A 27,083-nucleotide genomic window follows, 5' to 3' on the forward strand; every position below is an offset into this window, starting at 1 on the left:
AATGAATACATATCTAAAGAAATGGCTGAAACCTTAGAGGAAGACCTTCAAGCTGTAGTGGAATGGGGACGTAAATGGATGGTAACATTCAATGCTGTCAAGACTAAGCTTGTTTCCTTTAATGATTACAAGAAACCTTCTCAACCACTGATAGCCATGACTAATGATACTCTACCTGAAAGGTCTTCATTCAAATTTCTCGACATAACATTCACAGGGAACATGAATTGGAATAAATATATCGGGTATTGCCATTGCTGCTTTGAAGAAGATTACCTCTCCTACCATTTTAGAAAGTTACTTACACTTGAAAGTATCCTGTACCTCTACAAAGCCACCATTCGCCCACGCATGGAGTATTGTTGCCATATTTGGACTAGTGTATCTGCTTCTAGTCTCTCACTCCTAGACAAGGTTAAAAAAAAAGACTCGTCAACCTAATAGGTCCTACACTGTAAACTAAACTTCAACCTCTGTCCCATCGACAAAATGTCACATCCTTGTGCCTGTTTTACGAGTATTTTAATGGAGAGCCCTTTGATAAGTTCCGAGCCTTTGTACCCTCTTAACATAAATACTCCCGACAAATCCGACAAGCAACAAAATCCCACCCTTACACTTTAGAGATCCCGGAAGCCTTCTACTCAAATAGTTTCTTCACTCGAACTGATAGATTTTGGAATTCCTTCCCAGGTCCCTGCTTCCCTGATTGTACTGACATACAGAAGTTCAAATAAATTGTGAAAAGACATCTTGCTGCTCAACTTCCTACATTGTGACAGTGTCGTTGGAAGTGACAATGATGATGATGATGATGATGATGATGATGGCAGTGATGTTGGTGATGATGTTGATGATGGTGGTCGCGATGGTGGTAATGATACTGATGATAATGATGGAAATAAAGAGTCGTTTTAGGAAAGTTGTTATGGTGTCAATTTAATACAAGCACCCACTTATTTGTGGATATTGATAAAGAAGAAATCTGTTTTCTGTCATGATAAATTCTGAGGACATAAATGGTCATTAAAAAAGAACACTAGCTGAAAACGCAATATAAAGATATCTCAAAAAAAAAAAATGGCACCTTTTGACGATTTGACAAGTTCATCTGTGAAGAATTTAATCACCCAAAAAAGGAGAACTAAGTTATTTATTTTTTTACTCATACGAAATGGTACTAGAACAAAAACACCCTTGGTTATGCAAATGAAGGATGGACCATCGCATGTGAGTGGTGGTGAAAGGTAGAGACCCAATGGAGGGTGAAGGCAATGAACCCTTTTGTTGGGAGTGGCACTCACAGATGCACATTAAGGAAGAAGAAAAGGAAATTTATTTTTAGAGCCTTAGAATTTCAAAAACTGCCTGAGATTGGTTTTCTTAGAATTGTAAAATGGAATTCTAGGAATTGGAGGCGGTGTTACGCCCACCTGATTCTCAACGCAAAAGTAGCCACAAAAACACTCTTTCAACTGCCTGGGGCTTTCACGCTAGTCCAAAAGAAACCTCTGACTTAAGACACACTCTACCACCTGCTTGGGGCTTTCACATCAGTCAGAGAGAAGCCCCTGACTTAAGACACACTCTGCTAGTTGTGTGGGGTTTTCTAAACCAGTCAAAAAGAAACCCCTGACTTAAGATTCACTCTATTCTAAGTGCCTGAATCTACATTGTGAAGGATAAGTATAACTTTACTAATGGAGGTCGCCAGTCTCCAGAGCATTTGTATTTAGTCACAACTTATGAACCATCAGAGTTTTGTAACTTTTAGTGAATAATTATTTTTTTTTTGTTATAAGAAAAATGACCACTGGTTTTTCTTTATTTGTTGATTGCCTGTCGAATTGAAGGTGCAGAACATTTTAGATCTACTTTGACACCCAGACAGTGGAAACAGGGCCCAAGCCGTTGTGAGGAGAGAACTCAGCATGAAGTCGAAGTAACGTACAACCGGCTAAAGTAAACAGTGTATCCAAACCATATTTGTTTAATTCTCTGACCATGTGACTACTAATTAATGCGACATAGCACTTAAGAATCATCTCCTGATGCTTGTCATGTAATTTTGTTTATGTCAGCTAAATTCCTAACTGTTTCTAAGATTCCATTTTACCAAGTTAGCATTCCTGGTACATAACAAAACAAAACATTTTCCAAACGTCAATAACAATCATAATAGTAATCGTTTAGGTCACTTAGCGTTACACCGGCAGTGCTACTATATAATATAACTTCTATTAAATAATTTTCTTTTCTTGTAACTCAAGTAGATCACAAATGAGCAAGCAAAGCAAATTTAAATTGCTTTCAACTAATTTCCCAATTGTATTTCCTTTTGAAATAATTATGTTGGTAGAAGTAATGATCACCTATATTTTTATATCATGTAACAATGGCAAGAAGAGAGATAATCAAAAGATATACAAATCGTCATCATCATCATCATCATCTGAAATTCTGTTGGTGGCATTAGTTTCCCCGATATTTTTCTAGTCAGAATTCTTTCTAGAATAACATTGGTACTTACAGGAGGGACCACATAAAAATTGCCAACATTCTAAGTGAAAGTGATTTTTTGTGGAACTTGGAACTTCCAGGTCATCATTCCATATCGTTAACCACTTGGCCACCTTCACCTTCCTGCAAATAATGATTGGTATTATTTATTTTACAGCTTCTCCCAATGAATCGGCTTCCGGTCCCCAGCCGAGTCAGCACAAGTTTAATGGAGCTTTTTAACAACCGATTCTCAACAGGACCATCCCCGTGTCGAAACGATGACTCAAAAATTATAAGCAACCAATCTGTACAATATACACTAACTAGATCCTCAAATGACGACAGCAGCCAAAGAAAGGAAGAAAAATTTGTATCTACAAATATGAACGATACAGATTCTCATATGATTTTCATAGATACGAATGAACAAAGTCAAAAAGACTCCAAATCATCTACAAAATCAAGTTTGGCAGCATTAGGTTCTAAAAGTGAACAAGATGTTAGAACTAACCCTGCTAGTGGTCTGTCTGGTCTTAAAGATGACGATTTTGGAATGGACACTTTGGACAAAAGTGATATAATTACAAGCAGCCAACAGCACATTATCTCCCAATCAAAACTGCGCCAACACTTTGGGCGGGTAATGTCCAGATATTTGGTGCAAGCAGCCATGTTAGCAGGATCGAGGCAAAATATCACAGCAATGGTCATCCTTCTGCCAGGTTCCGGTCTTTAAAATTAGTTTAAATGCATGAAAATCTAGAAGGACCAAAGGAGATTCATATGTAATGTTACACACGTGTTAACTTGTCAACACTTGGGACCCACACGTTGTATGCTGACAGTCGCAAGAAAACAAAGATAAGGAAAGAATTTGATTCACTCATTATTTTTTTTCAGTGAAACAACAGACATTTATTTACAGGTACTTTGCAGAATAACACCTTGTCTCTTGTTCAAAAGCTTTCTGGTACTCCAATGTGCTTAACAAGACTCTGCCATGTCAAACATGTGGTACTCTGTCTTTTTCTGGCCATGTTTAGGATGGGTCTTTTCCTGTCACTCTCGGCCCGCATGTGTTACACGACTCTCTCTGTCTTTTTATAATCATTTTCTTTCTTTCTTCTTCGTTGTGATATCTCACACATAGCTCGGTCATTTATATACAGCTGCTGCTGCTGCTGTCATACGCATGTCCACACTCTGTTACATCTATGCTAACATTTGAACATTTTTGCTTATACATGCTTTGTCAAAAGAATAATGACATATTGGAGCACAGGAGGATGCTAGTGAGATTCTCTGTCTATCTGAAGCAGTATTCAACTTAGGTAGGTTAAACTGGCTTCCTCCTCATGGGAATATCAAATTCATGAGTGGCTTGCATATCTCTATCAGGGGAGATGATGACATTAGGTTTTTGCAGTTCTTGCAGAGAGGGGTTGACGTTCCCCGAGATAGAACGCCTGTTATTCCCAAATGGCGACCCAAATTTGTTTTAATGCATGAAAATCTAAAGGGATTTTTATGAATGGGGATGTCAGCATATCATAACTATTAATGCCTTGCAGAAAATTATGCTGAAGACAAATATGTGTGCGTAGCACATGGATAACAGAAAATAGTGGAAAAAAATGAGGATACTTGCAGTTAACTGGATGGAGACATGTTATTTACAATGAGGCAACACACAGAATAATACAAATTACATCCATCAGTCTTAGTCCGATATTATTATACTTGAATTTGTGTGTTAAAACCATATCTAACTGAAGTAATATTTATGCATCTTCAGTTACCTGGGTGACGTATAAGCAAAAACAGACCAATGAAAGAAGGTCTTGTTGATTTTATAAATATTTGTACATCTATTCACTGCTGCTACCAGATCAGGCTGTCTGAAGATATTGGCTTCCTTAGACGAAACGCACCTAAAATTGATGCGTTTTGTTTTTCTACTTCCTTTTGCAAAGCTTAATTATGTTCTGCAAAACCAAAATAAAAAAAACAACAACCCACCTTCCCCCCTTTTCCTTTATTCCATTTCCTCTTTCTGTCTCCCCCACTTCCTGACTTAAAATGTATCAAACATTAATACTGTAACCCTTTTTCCTCTCCCATTGCAAAACTCATCCATGTCGTTGTTCTATCGTTATTTCCATGGCAAGTGCTCATCTGAGCTTCATTCTCTGGTCCCCCCTCGCCAATCTTTTTCAAAAAACACCCGACTAGCTGAAACCACCATCAATAATTTTCCCCACTCCTTATCTGTGCCTAAATCAAAATGTAGATTCCATGAACAAAGCTTCTTTCTTAGGACTGCACGCCTGTGGAACGCTGTTCCGCTTGCCTGTTTCCCTCCCGACTTCAACCTGGATGTCTTCAAGTCCAACACAAACAAATTCCTGATGAACCGCCCCCCCCAAGTAATGACACCTTACCAATTCTCCAATACTATTGCTACACTATCCTTTTGATTACTGTACACACAATAACCCTTATCCCCGAGTGGCCATTGGGCCTTGATAAGTGGTGAACCCCATGTAAAAAAAAAAAAAAAAAATGTTCTGCAGGCCAAGGAACAAAAACGATAAAATCCACTATAAAACAATAAAAACAACCAAACCAAACACTACAAACTAGCGATTGAAGATGAAGGATAAAAACCTTTTACAAAATAACTGGATGCAATATCAACACAAGTAATCCAAAATAACTGGATTCGGTAATAACCCGAAAAGGTTTGATATGCAAAATGAAACAAAACAACCAAACCAACCTACATCTACTTATTTTTCAAAATCAGTCACATATAAAAATCAGTAAACATGAACTCAAAATTTAATATAAACGGGATGGTTAATGTCTTTGATGATTTCGAGAAAACAAAACAAACAAAAACAATGCCGTTATTCTCGAAATATCAAAGACATTCACCATCCTGTTCATATTAAATAGTAAGTTGATGTTTACTGCCTTTTATATGTAATTGATTTTGAAAAATAAAAAGTTATAAGATTAATAAAATTAATTTTCGTTTGTTTGTCTGCTTTTTGTTCATACGTCACATCACTTCAGTACTCCAGTGTTTTGCATAAATATAGCACTATTTTCAAACATGGACAGCACCAGATAATCTTGCTGGTAACCATGAGGGTTAATTGTGGTCGGAGGTGTTGACACTTAGTCAAAATATTCTCATATGCCCCGAGAAATGATAGAATATGTTTTTGTTGAGATATCGAGGAGAAAAATTAATTTCTCAACAAAGTAAAATAGATATTTGGGTGACACAGTGTAACATGTAATCTTAGAAATAAGCCATATATTTATGTCAAGCAAAAGGCTACCCAAAATGTTAGATAATCGAATTACTCTGTTAAGAGGAAGGAGATGGAACGACTTCACAAGGGAGAGAGAAAGGCAGAGAGAGACAGAGAGAGAGAGAGAGGGCAGAGTATCAAAGAGAGATTAAGAAAGAGAGAGAGAAGAAAAGAAAATGAGTTCAAAAGCGAAGGGAGGAAAAAAGGGGGAGGGGAAGATTCAGAAGAGAAAAGAGGGGAGAAGAGAATAGAAGAAGAATGGATCATCTCCAAACGATAGAGGAGGAAATGCTAATCTCAAAGACATGGGAGACAGATTTCGGGTTTCCATAAAACCTTTTGTTTAACAGATAGGAGAGACTTGCCTGCTGGCCTTGAATGGAGCAGGTCAGCTTTTGGGGCTGGCTGTCCAGGACCTAAGATCGCCTTTTCATCCTCCTACCAGAAGCTGTCTGACAGAATTTTAATTGAAAAATCCTGCATCTAGAAATAGTATACATTTACTAAGTCTAAAAGAACCGGAATAATTTAACTTTCCTTGCACTACTGTATGTGAAAATATCTTATGCAATAATTATTTTCGTTCATAAAAAAACTGATCTCTAGAGTTATCATTGATTATTGATTATTTTGATTGTGGAGAATAATCCAGTTAATTTTCAGATCTACCCTATACCCAACACAGAGCTGCAGCTGTGATGGTCGCATGTCTGCTGATCAATGCATCTGTAAAGGAAGAGTTCATCCCTGACGACTGACAACGAACAGCCAGCATGTTAAACGTATTAATACACAGCCTTAAGATCATGCATTTTGTGTGCTCTAAGCATGAGAGCAGTAATTTCAATGACCAGTAAGTGTCTGGTTATGTTTTGAAAGGTCCATCAATAGACAAAGATAAAAGTGTAGCCAATGGGACTTAGAGTTAGACCTCTTGTTTAGGAGCTGACAATGGCCTGGTTACATTAATTGGTTCCATGACAAAGGATGGTGTTACACCTTCCATTACTACAGCATTCTTATACGTATTTATTTATCAGCAATGCTTCAAAAAAACTACCTTATATATATATATATATATATATATATATAAGAGAGAGCTGGCATTCCTGGAATTGAATGAAGATCAACAAATGTTCTGGACTTCCAATACATTTATTGTTTTCGAAATTGGGGAAATTGCCCATTTTTCAATCGGATAGATTGATTGCTCTACTCGGGAACTCGCCGTGGTGCACCAGGAGAAAGCTCACATGCTTCCCTGCAATCATTTCGTCAACAATACGTTTTAGTCTACATTGCATTGTAGAAAACTTACTGTTAATTTTATTAAATTATTTTTATCTAATGGTTTTAATTAAAATTTAAGATACAAATGTCAAGAATCATGAATCAAGTGTGCTTTAGACAGAAACATTCATTTTGAATGCCCCCTGTCTTTTAAAAGAATCTACTGTTGATTTTATACGCTCAACCCTTCTGCTTGTGTGGTGATAAAACTTCCCACATGCACTGTTAGGCTGTATAAATGTACATTTGGTTAAAACCAGACTGTTTCTGTTTAATCAGATTTTTTCGATTATTGAGTTTTGATAATTATCGGATGTATTTCGATACAAAACCTACTTAAAAACATTCCCAAGAATATAAAGTACATTTGTGTGGAATTTCATAAAAATCTGCCTAGCTGTTCCGGAGTTCGTAGGGAACGAACTCACAGAAAGAGAGAAACAAAGTGCCTTTCATATATATAAGTAGAGCTGTGTGTGTGTGTGTGTGTGTGTGTGTGTGTGTGTGTGTGTTAAGGCAACATGTTTTCATTAAGGTAAACATGATGACTAAACATACGTACACACACACACATGCAAATATGGGACTTTATCCCTTTTTTTCCTTTGGCACTAAAGCCAACAAATTCTAAACCATTTTTGAAATGACTTTTTCCCTGTTGACTACAGCATGTTGCTGATCCTGTGCAATTCTAGAAGGTCCACCCTTCAAGGCCTTACTTTCTCACCCTTTGATAAGGAGTTAGTCTATTGCTAATCACCTGAGGCGCCTCTACAGGGGATTGGCGACAAGGATGCCCAGGCATTTTTGCAGGCCAGAGTACTCTTCCTCTATGGTGCTAGTTCTTCAATCCCATTTTCCAACCCTTGTGTCACATGATCCCGCCGTGAGAGAGAAATAAATAACTTTCATTTAGGAAAATATTATTAGATAACATAATTTTTTTTTATTTTTGTTTAATAAAGCTTTTTTATTTTTTATTTTTAGAATTTGTTATTTAAAGACTAAAACATTCTTCCCGTGTTTAAAGAATTGACACCAGTTGAGATGGTAAAAGGCAGATTGTTAAAAGTAGTTGCTTGTAATTTCTCAGACCATCTGTCGTTGTCCTTCCATGCACACTTAGTTGTAGGAGCTTTGCGTTTCACCTGTTGAACAGAGAAGAAAGAGAAGGCATTACGAGATGAATGAAACAGTTCAAATAAAATTTGGCATCAGTTGAAAATAAAATGCAAAACATGCGAATATACACATATAATACAATCAAATCAGCTGGTGAAATTTTAATATTTTGTTTTTATTCTTATTCATTAAAAATCCATTATCTAATATATAAATGGCTATATATCTGTCGGTCTGTCTGTCTGTCACCATATTTTCGAACTCTATCTCCTTTGAAACTAAAAGTCGCAGAGCGGCGCTAGGAGTCTCAAATGATTGGATTTTTTATGGTCAGTTCTTTTAACCAATTTGTTAGGACGACACAAAAGTATAATACAAGGGGAGTACCTCTTTACTTCTTTGGGCAAAGTTGCCTCCCATTGTCTGTAATCCTAGACTTTAAATTCTTGCGATTTCTCGCGAAATCAACGACCGGAAGTAGAAAGAATGGAGGAAAAACACAGTGACTTTCAAAATGGAGAAATAGCATCATTCCCGTTCGTTCCAGTTATCATACTTGGATTTCTAACCTTTCATGTACTATTTTTGAATTGTCGTTATGTGTGAGTGTGTGTCTCCATAATAAATGTATATCGTTATGTAACAGCGAGTGATTTTCTTATTTGTTCATAATTATTCCATTCTTTCATCATAAGCAACAAATATACCCACATGAATGCTGAACACCCTGCGGGTAAGATATTTTATGTTATATGATCATAACACATCCCACAATATAACACGGTTAAAATTGTATTTAAGGGGTAAAAAGTGAGTCAAAATTGAAAACATTTATATGCGTGCCACGTTTGTACAGTGGTAACGTCACCAGCTTTGAGTATTACAGTTTCGATTCTAGCTGATGACACCTAAATACTTTTTTTTATTCTTAAAATCATGACTCTACAATAATATATACGGAATTTGGACGAATTAAAATATCATATTTAAGCACACTCCCCCCACTAGTTATTATTATTTTCATATCTACGATTGAAAACAGTGACATAAAATATAGAGAGGATGAATATAAATACTAGAGGAGAGAAAGACCAAATTAAAGGAGAGGCTTTCAATATATTTTGAACAATCTTTATTTCTTGGCTATGGAAAGCAAGTCAATGAGTAAGAAATTATCCAGAATGGAGTCATAGGGCACTTGCTCCCCCACATCTCCACTGCAATAATAAGCTGGTACTTAAGTTCACGGTACATGCAGTGTTCAATAAGTAATGCTCCTAACTCACTTTTTATAACAGTAGAACAACAAAACTTGGCATATTTATTAGTCTTCTTCTACATAGTTATGCAGAGTAACGCATTTCTCCCATCATTTAATGCAACACGACTTCAGAAATCAATAGCGCATCATCTGAGAAAAGTTTTCATTTAAAAAACAACTTCATAGCTCGGAAGAATTGAAAGCCAAAGGGTGCAAGATCAGGAGAGTAGGGGGTATGGGTTAGAATTTCATAGCCACATGTGTATACTCCTGAAGTGGTGACGTTTGTATTGTGGACTAAATTGTTGTCTTACAGTAAAAGGATACATTTGCTGATATATTTCTGCTTTTTTTTTTTTTTATTTGAGAGCTACTTTTAATTTCCTCAAAAGTGAAGCATAATAGGCTCCTACAGTTGTGGTATCCTTTGCTAGGAAATCTGTCATCACTAATCCATCCTGATTTCAGAAGACTGTGAGCATGATCTTTCCAGTGAAGGGCTGCCCCCTTACCTTTTTTTGGAGTTACTGAGTCCAAATGCTTCCACTTCATTGACTGAGCTCTTTATCTCTAGATAATAGTGATAGATAGGCCCAGTGTAAGCGCTGTATAATCAATTTTTGAAAAACTTTGACTCATCTTCTTGGCACATCTCCAAATTCATCCTCAAACATTTGATATGTTCTTGCTTCTAGCAAAATGTCAGCAACCTGGGAATTTATTTGTAAATGGTCATGAATGATATTTTCTATAAACGCTAACCCTAACCTGGACCTTTTGGACTATTTGGCGAATAATCACACAGCGATTCTCTCAAAATGGCAGCTCCCAGACTTAATCGCTTCCTTTTGTAATTGGTGAAGCATCTGTTACTCGGTTCCACAGATTTCTCGCCATGTTTGAATTCACAATGGGTATCATAACCATACGTTTCTTTTATTTTATCAAAAGTTTCCAAATACAAATACAAAAACAAAAACCAGACCACTGCCTGACACTCAACAGACTGCATTTGACACTTGACTTAGTTCCAAATCCTGAAAATCAGAAATTTCAATTAGTCCAGAGTTGTAATTTGCCACATAACCCATAGGAATATAAATCATTGCAAACGCAACATTTCAACCAGACCTGACAACTGGAAGTAGAACAGGAACTTTACTTAATGAACGCCTCTCATATGCGCAGTAAAAATTGTCATGCATGACATGTACAGGTCATTGAATTGGACCAAGATGAAGGACTGAGATTTATTTATTTAATCACTCCTCATTTAATCACTCCACATTTAATCACTCCTTCCTCATTCAAAGTTTTTATATATATTTCAGATAATTCTCTATTTGATTACTGTCTGAGGATGAAACTGTTGTTATATTCACAGCAGGCCAGATTTCCCACAACTGAAGCCTCCAATATTAATGGAATTAACCAAACTTTCAATGTATAGTATTAGTCATAATTACAAACCTAACGGTCTCCTCCTAGACTGATACACTGGTTTTAGTGCTTCCCTAACAACTCAATGTCTTTTTTTTTTTGTGTAGAACAATTTGTATTTGACCCCAAAACATGACTCAGTTTCCAATATTACTTCTTTATTGGAACAAAAGCTTTTTCCCTCAGGAATTCTTTCGAAGTTTGCAAGCAGCTAGTAGTTGCTAGGGTCAAGTCTAGAGAATAGATGTGGAAACAATTAGAAGTGCAATTCATGTAGTTTTTTTTTTCTATCATTGAAATCGACTTGTGACACGATGCATTATCTTGGTGAAGGAGTACTTTTTCCTCTTTGCGTCCGTTTTAGGCGATTTATTCCTACAAACACACCAATGATTAATCACTCCTTGCTCATTTGTATAATATTAGTTTTTGATGTTTTTCTTCTTTTTTCAAGATAATCGATGAACAAAATATTTCGTGCGTTCCAAAATATGTAGGCCTAAACCTTGACTGCTGATGTTTGTGTTTTTGGACGCTTTGACAGGTTTTGATATACTGATTAGAGGGAAGCGGTAGATCCATGTTTCATCCATTTCATCACATATTGATGCAAAAACGACCTGTTGCAGTGTTGAAACAGTTGCAAAGCATCCTGAATCTTTGAAGTATTGTTTTTGACTGACTGTGTGCAACCATAAGATACACTTTGAACACAGCTTTCACATTGACAAAATGGTGAATAGACTGCCTCTTGATAACTTCATATAACATCTCTGATATGTTCATATAACATCTCTGATATTTTATACAATTTACGATCGGCTAAAAAACGTTTGTGAACTTTTGAAATTATTTCCGGGTCAGCTACTGGATACTTCAGGATTTCTGACTTGGAAAGTTTTGCCAGGAGACTTATTTCGAGGTCTCATTTTGATAGAAGAGTGTTTAGGGCCCTGCAGTTGAGAACACTTTTTCTAACCTCATCCCTGACCATTTGATTGAATTCTGTCATAAACCAAACAGTCAATCATAGTACATCAGAAGCAGTGCTGCCAGAGTCTAGTTATGTTGCATAGTTTAGGAAGACACTGTATTTAGATTTAGTGGTAAGTACTGTTTTGGATCTGCTTGGGAAGTGACAGGGATAGTCGTAGGAGGAAATATGCTCACCAAAGTGTCACCAGACCGGAGATATTTCAATAACTGAGTATTCCCTGATCTGGCAATTGGTCCAGAAGGCACTACCTCTCAATTACTGAAGTCTACAAAACTTAATTGGTTGATAACTCTTTTTGTCTACACTGCAAAGAAGATAGAAGGAATGGCAGAGCATATCTTCTTCAATTGCAGCAAGTTTTGTGAGTTTTCGTTAGTTGCATTGTTTCTGTGCATTTGACACGGATTTGGCATTTTTCGCCTACAATGTGAATCCTTGGTGATTTAAAAAGAAACGACTGCTTTCTTTTCGCTCATGATCCTCGCCACAGCTAGACTGCTAGTGTGGATTTCACACTCAGAGATAGGGAGTCAGAGTGGATCCTCTTCTGATTACGATCTGATTTCATACTTTAGGCATAAGCTTCAAATCAAAATTAGATGTGATTCTTCACTAGAGACACAATATGCTACACTACCTTCCAATGACGAAGTAATACCTAGAAGGATAGTCTCATAGTACCAGAACAGATACTACACTATATCCCAAAGGAGGAGGTAATGGTAATAACGTTCTCTTGACTGTTGATTCCAAAACCAAAAAGACATTCCGACCTAACCAAAATCCATTTGTCTGTTGCTTTCTGTAATCAATTTTCTCACTAGGCTCTTTTTTTGTTTATATAATAATTCTCCTTGCCTGCTTCTCTCTCTCTCTCTCTCTCCCTCTTTCTCTCTTTCTCTCTCTCTCTCTCTCTCTCTCTCTCTCACACACACACACACACACACACACACATACACACACCATTTTGTTCTTATTCTTTCATCCCCTAGTTGTGACAATGGAGAATAGAAAGTTAGAAAGTGGGCCTTTGGTTTACTTTCGACAGCCTTGTAACTATTGTTTTCCTTATTTTGTCCTTTAGTCCTCACATTCCATGATCGATGTTTTTAACAAAAAGGGAAGAATTGCTGTTTTCTGGGTCAAGATCTATCCCTGTAACACTTATTGTTGGCTACTTTTTAGCTTTGAAATAGTAGTTTCTTTTTAGCTCCTTACAATCAAGTGGCTTCATGTCTTGTCTAGTGTGATTTCTACCAAAAATTTTACATGCATATTTCTTATTTATTACTATTAACCTACTCTCTTGGTTTTATATGTTAACATTATGGCATTTGGAAACCGATGAGTTCTTTCTAGCCTGGTTGATTATGAGAGAATAGCCAGACATTGTTGACATTTGTTTAATTGTGCTGGGTGATGTTGAGAGTCTGAGCACTCATTCACTGGAGAGAGGAGAATATGCAGAATCCAATCAACATGTACTGGTTTAAAGTGATCAATAGTTGATATCTAAATATCAACAGCTATAAGTGGCTGAGATTCCCCATTTAGAAGGGTTGCATCCAACACTGTCTTGTGTGGTATCTGTAATGCCAATTAGAATGGCAATCTAGTGAGGTGTGTCTGCATTGGAATTTTAACGGCTTATAGTCCACTGTTCTTCTTGGTTTTCCATCCTTTTCCTTCTTTTTTTTTTTTTCGCTGTACTATAATGCTACACCTATTGGTAGCAATATGCAACAATAATTCATACATGTTTAAAGTTTCGGTTTCCTTGCTTGATCGCTAGTCTTTGGAGCTGCACAATGCAGCAGCAAAAAAAAAAATTTTTTTAATTTAACGATCGATATTTATGCCTTTGTATATTTATTGTGCTTGACGAGAGGCCAATAAACCAAGGAGGAAACCAACCATCATATCATTAATATCACAGAACAACCATCATATCACTAATATCACAGAACAACCATCCTATCACTAATATCACAGAACAACCATCCTATCACTAATATCACAGAACAACCATCCTATCACTAATACCACAGAACAACCATCCTATCACTAATATCACAGAACAACCATCCTATCACTAATATCACAGAACTACCATCATATTACTAATATCACAGAACAACCATTCTCTCACTAATATCACAGAACAACCATCCTATCACTAATATCACAGAACAACCATTCTCTCACTAATATCACAGAACAACCATCATATCACTGATATAACAGAACAACCATTCTCTCACTAATATCACAGAACAACCATCATATCACTAATATCACAGAACAACCATCCTATCACTAATATCACAGAACAACCATCCTATCACTAATATCATAGAACAACCATTCTCTCACTAATATCGCAGAACAACCATCCTATCACTGATATAACAGAACAACCATTCTCTCACTAATATCACAGAACAACCATCCTATCACTGATATCACAGAACAACCATCATATCACTAATATCACAGAACAACCATCATATCACTAATATCACAGAACAACAATCCTATCACTAATATCACAGAACAACCATCCTATCACTAATATCACAGAACAACCATCATATCACTAATATCACAGAACAACCATCCTATCACTAATATCACAGAACAACCATTCTCTCACTAATATCACAGAACAACCATCACATCACTAATATCGCAGAACAACCATCATATCACTAATATCACAGAACAACCATCCTATCACTAATATCACAGAACAACCATCCTATCACTAATATCACAGAACAACCATCATATCACTAATATCAAAGAACAACCATTCTCTCACTAATATCACAGAACAACCATCCTATCAATGATATAACAGAACAACCATTCTCTCACTAATATCACAGAACAACCATCCTATCACTGATATCACAGAACAACCATCATATCACTAATATCACAGAACAACCATCCTATCACTAATATCACAGAACAACCATCCTATCACTAATATCACAGAACAACCATCCTATCACTAATATCACAGAACAACCATCATATCACTAATATCAAAGAACAACCATCCTATCACTAATATCACAGAACGACCATCCTATCACTGATATCACAGAACAACCATTCTCTCACTAATATCACAGAAAAACCATCATATCACTAATATCACAGAACAACCATCATATCACTAATATCACAGAACAACCATCCTATCACTGATATCACAGAACAACCATCCTATCACTAATATCACAGAACAACCATCCTATCACTAATATCACAGAACAACCATCATATTACTAATATCACAGAACAACCATCCTATCACTAATATCATAGAACAACCATCCTATCACTAATATCACAGAACAACCATCCTATCACTAATATCACAGAACAACCATCATATCACTAATATCACAGAACAACCATCCTATCACTAATATCACAGAACAACCATCATATCACTAATATCACAGAACAACCATCATATCACTAATATCACAGAACAACCATCCTATCACTAATATCACAGAACAACCATCATATCACTAATATCACAGAACAACCATCCTATCACTAATATTACAGAACAACCATCATATCACTAATATCACAGAACAACCATCATATCACTAATATCACAGAACAACCATCATATCACTAATATCACAGAACAACCATCCTATCACTAATATCACAGAACAACCATCCTATCACTAATATCATAGAACAACCATTCTATCACTAATATCACAGAACAACCATCCTATCACTAATATCACAGAACAACCATCCTATCACTAATATCACAGAACAACCATCATATCACTAATATCACAGAACAACCATTCTATCACTAATATCACAAAACAACCATCCTATCACTAATATCACAGAACAACCATCCTATCACTAATATCACAGAACAACCATCATATCACTAATATCACAGAACAACCATCATATCACTAATATCACAGAACAACCATCCTATCACTAATATCACAGAACAACCATCCTATCACTAATATCACAGAACAACCATCCTATCACTAATATCACAGAACAACCATCCTATCACTAATATCACAGAACAACCATCCTATCACTAATATCACAGAACAACCATCCTATCACTAATATCACAGAACAACCATCATATCACTAATATCACAGAACAATTATCATATCACTAATATCACAGAACAACCATCCTATCACTAATATCACAGAACAACCATCCTATCACTAATATCACAGAACAACCATCATATCACTAATATCACAGAACAACCATCCTATCACTAATATCACAGAACAACCATCATATCACTAATATCACAGAACAACCATCATATCACTAATATCACAGAACAGATATGTACATGTAACAGTTGTGATTGTGTGCGACACCCACAGATTTGGCTTTGCAGACACAGGAGACATCACATGAGAGTTGGATTATTAGGCACACGAAAATTCCATGGTCTTATATAACGATGTTAGTGATGCTAATTAACCAGAACCTGTTTCCATTCTTGTCCATTTTCCTTGTACATATAATTAATCTGTGTAAAATGCGCTAAAATATATTTTAATTTGTCCAGATTTCCTATATATATTATTACAGAGTCGTGATTCCAAAAGTAAAAAAAAAAAAATGTGGATGCTATCAGTTAGAATCGAAACTGAAATTGTAGCATTCAAAGCTGGTGACATTACCACTGTACTAACGTGACACGCATATGAACAGATTAAAAATAAAAAATAAACTAAGATGAATGTACAAAATGTATAACGATTTTCTTCAATTTTTACCCATTTTTTAACCCCTGAAAAAATATTTTAACCGGCTAAAGACCCATAAAGGAACAGTCCGTAAAAAATCCAATCGTTTGAGGCCTCTTGTGCCGCTCAGTGATTTTTAGTTTCAGAGGAGATAGAGTTTTAAAATATGGAAACAGACAGACAGACAGACAGTGTTTTATATATAAGATTTTGGTTTTATCGCCCTTTAGGTAATGCTATTATTTTAAATTTTCCCATGTTGAATTACTTACTCCAATTCTATAATTAATTAGCTGTACTTACTTAGTCTTGCCCTGTAGTGTTGTACTTGCATTTTATTTTTTAATTATGCAGTTTTTTTTGTGTGTTTTTGTTTTTGCAAACTATTATTTCTTGCTGCAAAGGAATGTAATTCTACACTTGTCAATACAGAGTTAAATCTCTTTTTTAAAATGGTTTTTATCTGAAAATTATTTTGACTTGGTCAAATCATTTTTTTATAAGAAATTAAACTGAATAACATTTTATTGATCTCAACAACATACTCCTAGGATCCTTTAAAAAAAAAACCATGAACCAGAATCAACTATTGAATTTGTAGAAAGATATCTATCTATATATATAAAAGGCAAAATGTGTGTGACCATTTCGTGTATGTCTTCAAAATGCTTTTCTCGCACACGCTCCCGGGTTCGTTACTATCACTTAAAACTGTGTACATAGGTCCTATATAATAATATCTAGGAATTAGGAAACCGCGTAGCGTATAGATTTATTTACGTCGATTTTTACAAAATTATTGCTATTTTAGCTTCTCGCATCTTGATTGGGCTTTTTAGTTTTTTTTATAAAGTGAAACTAAACTCAAATGACGTGTTCTCGGCATTGCACCTGGAAAAACGTCCAGAATCAATCAGCTTTGATCAGACAGTTCTGGACAATTGGGAGCTGCTTCGCCCCTCCCCAACATCTGTTGGGGGAAGAAACAGTTAAATTTGGGTAAACAAACCCAAACGCTGGGTGACTTCTATTTGACCTTCTTAATTAGGTCAAATGGAAGCAGCAGAGTTAACTTTTATTGCGCACGCCTGTTTTTATAGTTAAATAACCTGCTTAATGCTGTCTGTCGCCGTGGCTCAATGGTTAACTTAGCACGTTTTTTTTTTTCACACATTAATATCCAACTCAAGGGTACGGGTTCGATCCTCATACACTCACCTACCAAAACATTTATTTTTATTATTCCCCCCCTCCCCCCCCCGGAGTTTTGATTTACCTCAAGACACCCGGGCATCGCCGGGTACCCCCCCGTTAGTCTATATATAAAGGACAAAATGTGTGTGTGTGTGTGTTTGTATGTCTGTCAAAAACTTTCGACACACGTGACGGATCCTCAGAAGATCAGTATCGTTTTGAAGTTCGATCCTTTGGACGAGAAATATCGAAAAATTGGCCAAAAACATTAATTCCTCTCCCTCCCCCCCCCAACTGCGTAGTTTTTTACAAGGAGGAGTCGGTTTTCGTGTCAACATTTTCGCAAGTTATCGTTTCTGTTGGATTGACTATGCTTAATTTCAATGCTCTCGCCTTTCAGTTACGTGATGAAGACATCAGCTAAGACTTTTTTTTTTCCTTTTTCGCATTACGGGTTCGAGCCTACCTCCCTGCCTACTACCACTTTTTTTTTTTAACACCTCTATTCATCCAAACTGCCTACTGTTGTTTTGATTCCCCCTCCCCGCTACTACCACTTTTTTATCCCCCCCCCCCTCGGGGTTCCTTACTACACTACGTACACACACCAGAGCAATGCTGGGTACCCCCGCTATTCTAAAAACAAAATCAAGTATTTTAAACAAATAAACATCGCATTTTTTTTGTTTTAGGTTTTCCTCCTTTCTGCCTGTTAGCATGGTATAATGGAGCTATATCTCTTGAACAATTTCCAAGTCATCTCCCCTGAATTATACAGCCTTGTGTGAGAATGATTTGTATTATTTGGATCAATCGGACAACTGTTCTCATTTTGAGTGTTATACCATAACCTCTGACTTTTCTTGAGTTAATCTTATTGAACTCAGGAATCTTTGTGTTGACCTCAGAAATCTGCATGGATCACTTTATTAAATCCATGGAGGTAGCATACTCTTGTTCTATCAATTTAGACTGCACTCCACAGACAGATAACCATTTCAGTATTGCTCAAACTTCAATCTCCAACTCAATTTTACTAAGTACTTTATCCAAAACATCGCACGTCATTGCGGATGGAAAAGTGAGAATGACTCTTTAATTTTGAAGTACAAAAAACACTTGCACATGTATGCTCATCATCATATCGTATGAATCCAAAGATTCTATTGTTTGTATTGGTTTCCCCCATATTTTTCTGATCAGAATTATTTCTAAAAAGACATCAGGTTCCTATGGAAGAGACCAATATGAAGGTTGCGAACATCCTAAGTGAAAGTGATTTTCGTGGAATGAACTGGATTCAAACTAGGACACCCAGGTCATCAGTCCGTGTCATTAACCACTGAATCACCGTCACATGTATGGCGCGAGATTCGAAACTGAGGCTTGAAGCTGGCAAACCGATCTGCTTGGATCTTTTTTATATTGTTTGCACAATGCTGACATCTTGTTGCTAGATTTCGTTTTTCTGGCAGTTTCGACTGCACTCTACAGATGGATAACAATTTCAGCATGGCACTTTACAGCTAGCCATATCATTCTTGTGCAAAATAGTTCCCAGAGTAATTTCTGTTTATTTTACAGAACCCGGCATTCTCTAATGTGTTTACTCTGGTCATATATGTTTGCATACAAACTATACATTTATTTTGCTATAAAGGGAAGTAACCCTGTATCGACAAATACAAGTTACGTCCCTTTATTAGAATGATGTTCATATGAAGATAATTCTAACTTGGTTAAAGTATATTCTGGAATAATTTAAATTATTAGTTTACATTTTATTGATCTTAATAAAATATTACAAGGACCCCCCCCCAAAAAAAAAAAAGACGAACCGAATCAAATATTGATTTTGTCAGAAAAAAAAAGCTATTAACGACAAAATATTTACATGCAATAACCAATAAAATTACATCCATTAATACATACCCTTTTTCATGCAACAGGTTTTATTTTATGCCTTGTATATTTGTCCTTGACAAACCTACCTTATGAGAAAATAAATGTGTGTGTGTACATATATGTTAACTTTGTTATTGTTTTTATGAGCGATAGATGCAACATAAGAACACTGCGGTTTATTTATTTATTTGTGGACTGTTATCCTCATTTTCATAGTTGTTGTTGTTGTTTCATCACGTTTCGATTAACTAATCCTCTGGTCTTCGTCAGGTGGTTAACCGTGACGAGATAGGAATGCTGAGTCTCTTAATTGTATCCTCAGTAAATAAATAAATGTACCAATTACACCTTTCAAAGGATTCCAATAAAAATAAAAAATAATACCAACGATGAAGGACCAAATAAAAACGAATTGATTTATAAGACCAAAAAAATCCAATCTGGATCACCCTCATGATGTAATGGATAGAGGCGTTGAATCTCTATGGCTCCAGGTGAGCATTGTCTGAAGATAGCGGTTTCAATCCTACTCAAAGCAGGCCGGAGGATTAGTTGGCCAAAACGCGGTGAGACAACAACAATTATGGAAGCCAGCAATTACTCAGGATACACTTAAGAGACTCAGCATTCCTATCCCGTCGCATCCTACAAAGACCAGAAGATGAGTTGGCCGAAACGTGGTGATCCGCAAATAAATGAATAAATATACAAATTACTCATCTTAAGGATTCCAATAAAAAAATAATAATATATAACACTGAGGTTGTATTCAAATCATTTAGACTGATAAAGAGTTTTGCTCCCTTGTACACAAATGCCTGGATTAACCTCCTCTTTTGACAGGACACATTTTTATTTATTTACTATTTATTTGGTGCCCGGCGTTGCCCGGGTGTCTCGAGGTTGAGCAAAAAAAAAAAAAGTGGTAGTAGGCAGACAAGCTCGAACCTGTACCGCAAAGGAGGAAAAGAACGTAAAAAAAAAACAAAAAAAGAAAAACGTGACGTCTTTGCCAAACCAGAAGTGACGAAAATTTAAATTAAGTCTAGTCAATCGAAAAGAGGGGATAACCTTCTAAAATATCGGCAAAAAAGCAACCCGTCTTTGTAGAAAAGTGCCCAGTTGAGGGTGAAGAAATTAATATTTTTAGCCAATTTTTTTATATTTGTCGTCCGAAGGATCGAGCTTCAAAATGATACTGATTTTGTGAAAATTCGTCGCCTCTGTCGAAAGTTTTAGGCAGACATACATACATACATACATACATACATACATACATACACACAGACAGGTGAGATTTATATTATAGATTGTTCAGAATTTAATGAAGATCAATGAATTTTCTAGTCTTTGGATAATTTTATTACGATTGAAATCAGGGAAATCGCTGATTCGTCGATCAAAGCCTGCTCTATTTGGGATACCACAACAGTGCACAAGGAAGAAACTCACATGCCTACCCGAAGAGAATCTACTGTTGATCTCATGAAATTATTTTTATATAATGACTTCAATTAAAGTTTACAATGCAAAAATTTATATCATGATTCAATTGTTCTCTAAGCAGAAACATTCATTGTGAATGTGCTTCTGTTTTTTCAAAGAACCTACTGTTGATTTTATAAAATTATTTTTATATAATGGCTTTAATTAAAGTTTATGATGCAAATATCAAGTATAATGGTGCTCTAAACAGAAACATTCATTTTGAATTCACCCCTGTCTTATCAAAGAACCTACAGTTGATTTTATAAGCTGGGTCCTTCTGCTTGTGTGGTGATAAAATTTCTCAAATGCACTTGCGATGTTAGGCTGTAAAAAAATGTGTTAACTTTGATCAAAATCAAACTGTTTCTTCTTTAATGTGATTTTTTTTCGATTATCAATACTTATGGAATGCATTTCGATCCAAAACCTATCTAAGAACACTCCCAGGCACATAAGATATATTTTTGTGAAATTTCCAAAAAATTAGACCCAGTCGTTTTAGAGTCCATATAGGGAACCCACACACACACACACACACACACACACACACACACACACACACACACACACACACACACACACACACACTTTTATATATAAGTAGATATATATTTTAAATCATTTTTAATTAGTTTTATTAACTTTCATGCGCTTAAAAAATTGTTAAAATATGTGTGCTTTTCTGCATAAAAGGGCTACATTATTTGGGTTACATTAATAACTAATTTTATTTAGTTTTCTGTATACGGTGTTATAAATGGTGTTAGTTGGTAACTGTAAACGCTTTTCTTTTTTTTTTTTTTTTTTACATTATTGTCCTCCCCCCCCCCTTTACTTCTGACTCTTATATAATCTAAAAAATATAACCGATTAAATATGGCGGTAATCGTTTAGGAAATGAGAATCCAGCATGCGTATTATTATAAAAACTAATAAAATGGAACATCGAATATTCTAATTTTATATGTATCTAAACGTTTTTCTTTTCTTTAATTTATATTAGATATGATCCCGAGAAGGAGATATATATCGTCTGAAGTAAAGGAGCGGGCTTGCTTCAGTTCGAGTAATAAATCGGGTATGTCGCGGTATGGACGAGTATCGTAGTTGAAGCGAACTTGTTAGTGTGAAGCTTGTGTACCTTTCGACGTTTCTCTCACAACCGATATTGATGGCTTAGCCAGACAGTCACAATATTGCATCAGGAAAAGACCCGGATGTACTTATATTTATTACATCAATATTTCATCTATTTATTATTCAGTTCTTTTTTTTTTCTTTTTTTCTTTTTTTTTTTCTTTTTTTTTCTTTTTTTCTTTTTTTTTCTTTTCCCAAAACAAAAAGAAAAAAAAAATCATTTTTTTTTTTTAACAGGTTTAAAATAAAGGGTTTTCAAAAATATGTTAATAGAGTTAGTTCATAAAAATATGTTAATAGAGTTAGTTCATAAAAATATGTTAATAGAGTTAGTTCATAAAAATACAATTCTAGGAATCGAAATAAAAAGCAATTTTAATGACAAAAATGAAATTTAAAAAAAAACCCACAATTTTCATCATAGCTTTGAAACAAAAATCCAAACTTTCAATATCAGATAAAAAGAACAATTTTATCTGTGTAAGAATTAAAAAAAAGAATTTTTTTCAGTAATTTCGGTTTTATTTTAGCAAAAGATTTTGTTTTTCAGATAAAATTACCATAATGACATACATATTTTCCCGTCTTTTTCTTTGAAGAACTGAGTTTTAAATGATTTTAGAAAGTTTTGTCCAAATTCAGTATAAAATATAATCTGAAGACAAACAACGAAGAATGTTACATAAAAATTCTGTTTTTTGTATGTTTTTTTTTCTTTATAAAACAAAAGCACCATATTGTTTTTTGTTTTTTTTTAAATCCTAAACGTCCGTAAAAATCCTTTTTAATCCTAAACGTCTGTAAAATAAAAAAATATCAATATTAAAGATAATAGTAAAAAAATAAACACTATAAATGATAATTGTTTCATTCAAAAATATTCAGAACATTTTAAGTATTCATTTTTTTATCAAATTCCAATAAAAAAATTATCTTTGTTTATAAATAAAATAAATCCATCCACACAAGAATGATATACTAGCTGTCCTTATCCGACATAGAACATTTTACGAGGGTCGAGCATGCTCCCACTGGGCAACGCCAGTTAACGGGTCCTGCTAGTTTAAATATATTTTGTTCAAATTTCGAAAAAAATAAATATGGGGGGGGGGGCATGCACAAAAAATATTTCCCTCATATATTTTATGGAAAATGCATTTTATATGTAATTTCATTCTAAAATGGATAAGTATCAAAAATTTCACGAAAATCTGACCATTAGTTGAGTTTTGCTAGATTTATTAAACACGAGTATGGTTTCTTGTTCGGAATGCTTACTACATCGGAACGTTATTTTAAAGCGTCAATTATGTAAATATGATTTTCGTCTCGCATTTTCATTATTTTCGTACAATGAAAAAACTTTTTAAAAATTATTGCTAGTTTATTTTGCCCTTCTTTTAAATGGTACAAAAGTTCTACTGATAATATTAATTTATAATAAAATTACATCGTGTTACATATGGGAGGGGGTAATTCTGTGGTGAATTTTGGAGGTGCTTATAAATTAGTCTGCCTGTGACCCGTTGGGTCAGTATATGTTATATCTAGCTATGGAATTAATGTATAAGCGATACATGTATGACCGATAGAAAATATTTAAAAAAAAAAAAAAAGAAAAGAAAAATATTTAAAAAAAAAAAAAAGAAAAGAAAAAAGCACGTAGATCAAATATTTCTTTTAAAACAAAAGGAAAACATGTTTGCAGAAGTATATTAAAATGAAAAAATATATATTGATGGATAGATAGATTACTCCGAGTCGTTTCAACTCTAAAGCTCAGATGAACATGCTTACTTGCTTGTGATGATGAAAACGTCTTCCAGGTCTCGAACCCCATTGGAAGAGTATGTGAAAGACCCTCTTAAACAAGGGCAGCTTTGTTAACTTCTGTATTTTCACCTAACGATTTAATCTCTTCTCTCTATATAAATAAAATGAAGTCATTTTTTCCCGTGTGAGTTTGACCTTAATAGGATTAAAACTCAAGAAATTTCATGCAAATGTAATGTGCATTCACTGCAGCACATTATCTGAGGTGTGCTATAGACCTATTACCCTTACACTTCCTCGATAATCGTACATTCCTATATTTTTTCTGGTGAGAGTTCACAGCCAAAACCTGTAAGAATCAATGGAAGTGGCAAAATCTTTTCTCTCTATTACATTCATACTCCCCCTGTGACCACTTAACACTGTTGTGGATACGTCCATAGGAGAATTTGGGAGTAAACACTGGTTGGAGTTCTTAGTTGCTTAAAAAAATGGAATGGCATTTTAACGTCAGGTGAAACGCAACATTCGATTACATCTATTATATGGGTTACTTATACCATTTCTTTTATTTCTTCTTCTTTTTTTTCTTTTTATCATTTTCTATTTTTTCCCCTTTTTTTTGGGGGGGGGGCTGCGATTCTAAGGGTTACTTAAACGAACTGACCTTGGATTCAAGGTTTTACAACAACCTATAACAGTCAGCCGCTAGCGTTCTTCAAATGTTCAAACAATTACTCAATTTATATATTTTACTTACTGTATTTTTCCCTCTATTATGTTTCCAGTGATTTCATACGTTATACTAAGGGCGAGAGCTGACTTCTTATTTTCGGATTAGTTACTCATTCATTATTTATTTCTATACATTGAATTTCTGGTAGTTTCATAAGCCCAATTACTATTACGCTATCGATATGTAACCAGACTACATTCCAATTGGTAAAACGCAACAACAAAGAAAACAATACAAAAAAGAAAAGAAAACAAAACAAAACAAATAACAAACCGTTATACTTACACCTAACAATTATACGATTAAAAAATACTTCTTTTGCATAGAACAAACCAACAATAAAAAAAAAAATTATGAATAAAATCTATTAAACATTTATTCATTATACACAGTCAGTTTTCGGGTTTTATTTATTTCTTTTTTTTTCCCCCCATTTGTATTTTTTTCCTGTTTGTTTTGTTTCTTTGGTTTTATTGCAGAAAACAAACCAACAAAAAAAAAATCATAACAAAACAAAATGAAATACAATAAAATAAAATAAAATAAACATAATTGCATTTTACATGCTAAGTTTTCTGGGAGTTTTTTTTTCTCCATTTGTATTCATTCCAGTTCGTTTTGTTTGTTTGTTTTGTTTTTTCCTGTACTCTGAATTCACAAGAATTAGGGTCAAATTATGCAGGACTACTTTCATTTTCCTTTTAATTTTTTCTTGGGCCCTAAACACCTACAAATGATTTCTTAACACCCTTTCTTAATTTTTTTTTCTCCAGTTTTTGCCATTAATTCTTTCAATTTTACACGGATAAAACACATAAAAATAACATTATACATATTTGGGTCCTTTGCTTACCGGGGGGGGGGGGGGCAAATACAGTTTCATTTCTTCGCCAGATTGGACACTAGCAGAACAAATTCAACAAAGTCCGCTGTTTGCATTTACAGAAAATTTACTCCCATCATATATTAGCTAAACCGGGGGTGGGGGGGGATCTATAAATATAAAAGCAAAAATGTGTGTCCGCTTCTTCTTCTTCTTCTTCTTGCGTATGTCCGCGAATGCTTTGGCTTGCACGTCAGACTTCCTCGCACCTGTTCATTGCGCTTCATTAACCTTCATATAACGCCCTTATCAGTTCCTCTCCATCGTGGCACAGATGGATAGGTGACTGACATTTTTCCCTTTCGTTTCCACCTTCACGTCAAGGCTTCGGGGGTTCAATCCGACCTTCCAACCAAAACTTTTTTTTTTCTTTAACACCTGTTTTTAACACACACACCTCCAAACACCTGGGCAACGCCAGGTACCCCCCGCTAGTAAATAAATAAAAACTACTACCTAAGTATTTGCATATTTTAAATGAAAAAAGGTAACTTTAACAACTCTTATTAGAAAATCTAACCTCTGCCCTGGTGAGGTGGCAAGTGAATTTCATAGTTTTTCTATTCTATTTTTGTTATATAGGAATCTATCTATCTATCTATCTATCTATCTATATATATATATATATATATATATATATATATATATATATATATATATATATATAAAAGTGAACGTGTCTGTGTGTCTGTGCTTTTTAATCGGTTTGGGTCGAAAATTTTTAGTTACCAATATATAAATGTATGTATGTTTGCATGTTTTGACAGAAGCGACGGATTTTTACAAGATCAGTATCATTTTGCAGTTCGACCTTTCAGACGACAAATATCGAAAAATTAGCTAAAATCATTAATATCTTTACCTTTAAGTGGGCACTTTTCTACAGGGGAGGTTCGCTTTCTTCGCCGATATTTTCGAAAGTCATCCTCTCTTTTCGATTGTCTAGCCTTAATTTAAACCTACGTCACTTCCGGTTTGGCCGTAACAGCAAAGGCGTCAGGTTTCTTTCCCATTCTTTTCCTCCTTTGCGGTATGGGTTCGAGCCTGCCTTCCTACTACCACTTTTCTTTGTTTTTTTTTTTGCTCAACAGACACACATCCAAACACCCGGGCAACGCCGGGCTGAAATGCTAGTATATCTATAAAAGTGAACGTGTCTGTCTGTTCGTCTATCTGTGTGCCTGTGTACAACTTAACATGTAATAATTACATGTTTAGAACAGCTTTCAGAATAGACCCTCCCA

General features: G+C 35.1%; 2 protein-coding genes across 3 annotated transcripts in view; one reads left to right on the plus strand and one right to left on the minus strand.

Moving 5' to 3' along the window:
- Positions 1-5,545, plus strand: part of LOC145303666 (uncharacterized) — a 47,103-nt gene extending 41,558 nt beyond the window's left edge. The window contains exon 6 of the mRNA XM_080145268.1: positions 2,678-5,545. Coding sequence (XP_080001394.1) covers positions 2,678-3,238 — 561 coding nt within the window. The 3' untranslated portion in view covers positions 3,239-5,545. The remainder of the gene's footprint in view (positions 1-2,677) is intronic.
- A 2,509-nt stretch (positions 5,546-8,054) lies between these two features.
- The window catches only part of LOC145303667 (uncharacterized), a 153,885-nt gene continuing 134,856 nt past the window's right edge, over positions 8,055-27,083 (minus strand). For both annotated transcript variants that reach the window (XM_080145269.1, XM_080145270.1), the window contains exon 5: positions 8,055-8,263. In XM_080145269.1, the coding sequence (XP_080001395.1) occupies positions 8,120-8,263 (144 nt within the window). In that variant the 3' untranslated portion in view covers positions 8,055-8,119. The remainder of the gene's footprint in view (positions 8,264-27,083) is intronic.

Source organism: Euprymna scolopes, chromosome 19 (genome assembly GCF_053919585.1).
Source record: "Euprymna scolopes isolate OS-2025 chromosome 19, ASM5391958v1, whole genome shotgun sequence".
NCBI lineage: Eukaryota > Metazoa > Mollusca > Cephalopoda > Sepiida > Sepiolidae > Euprymna > Euprymna scolopes.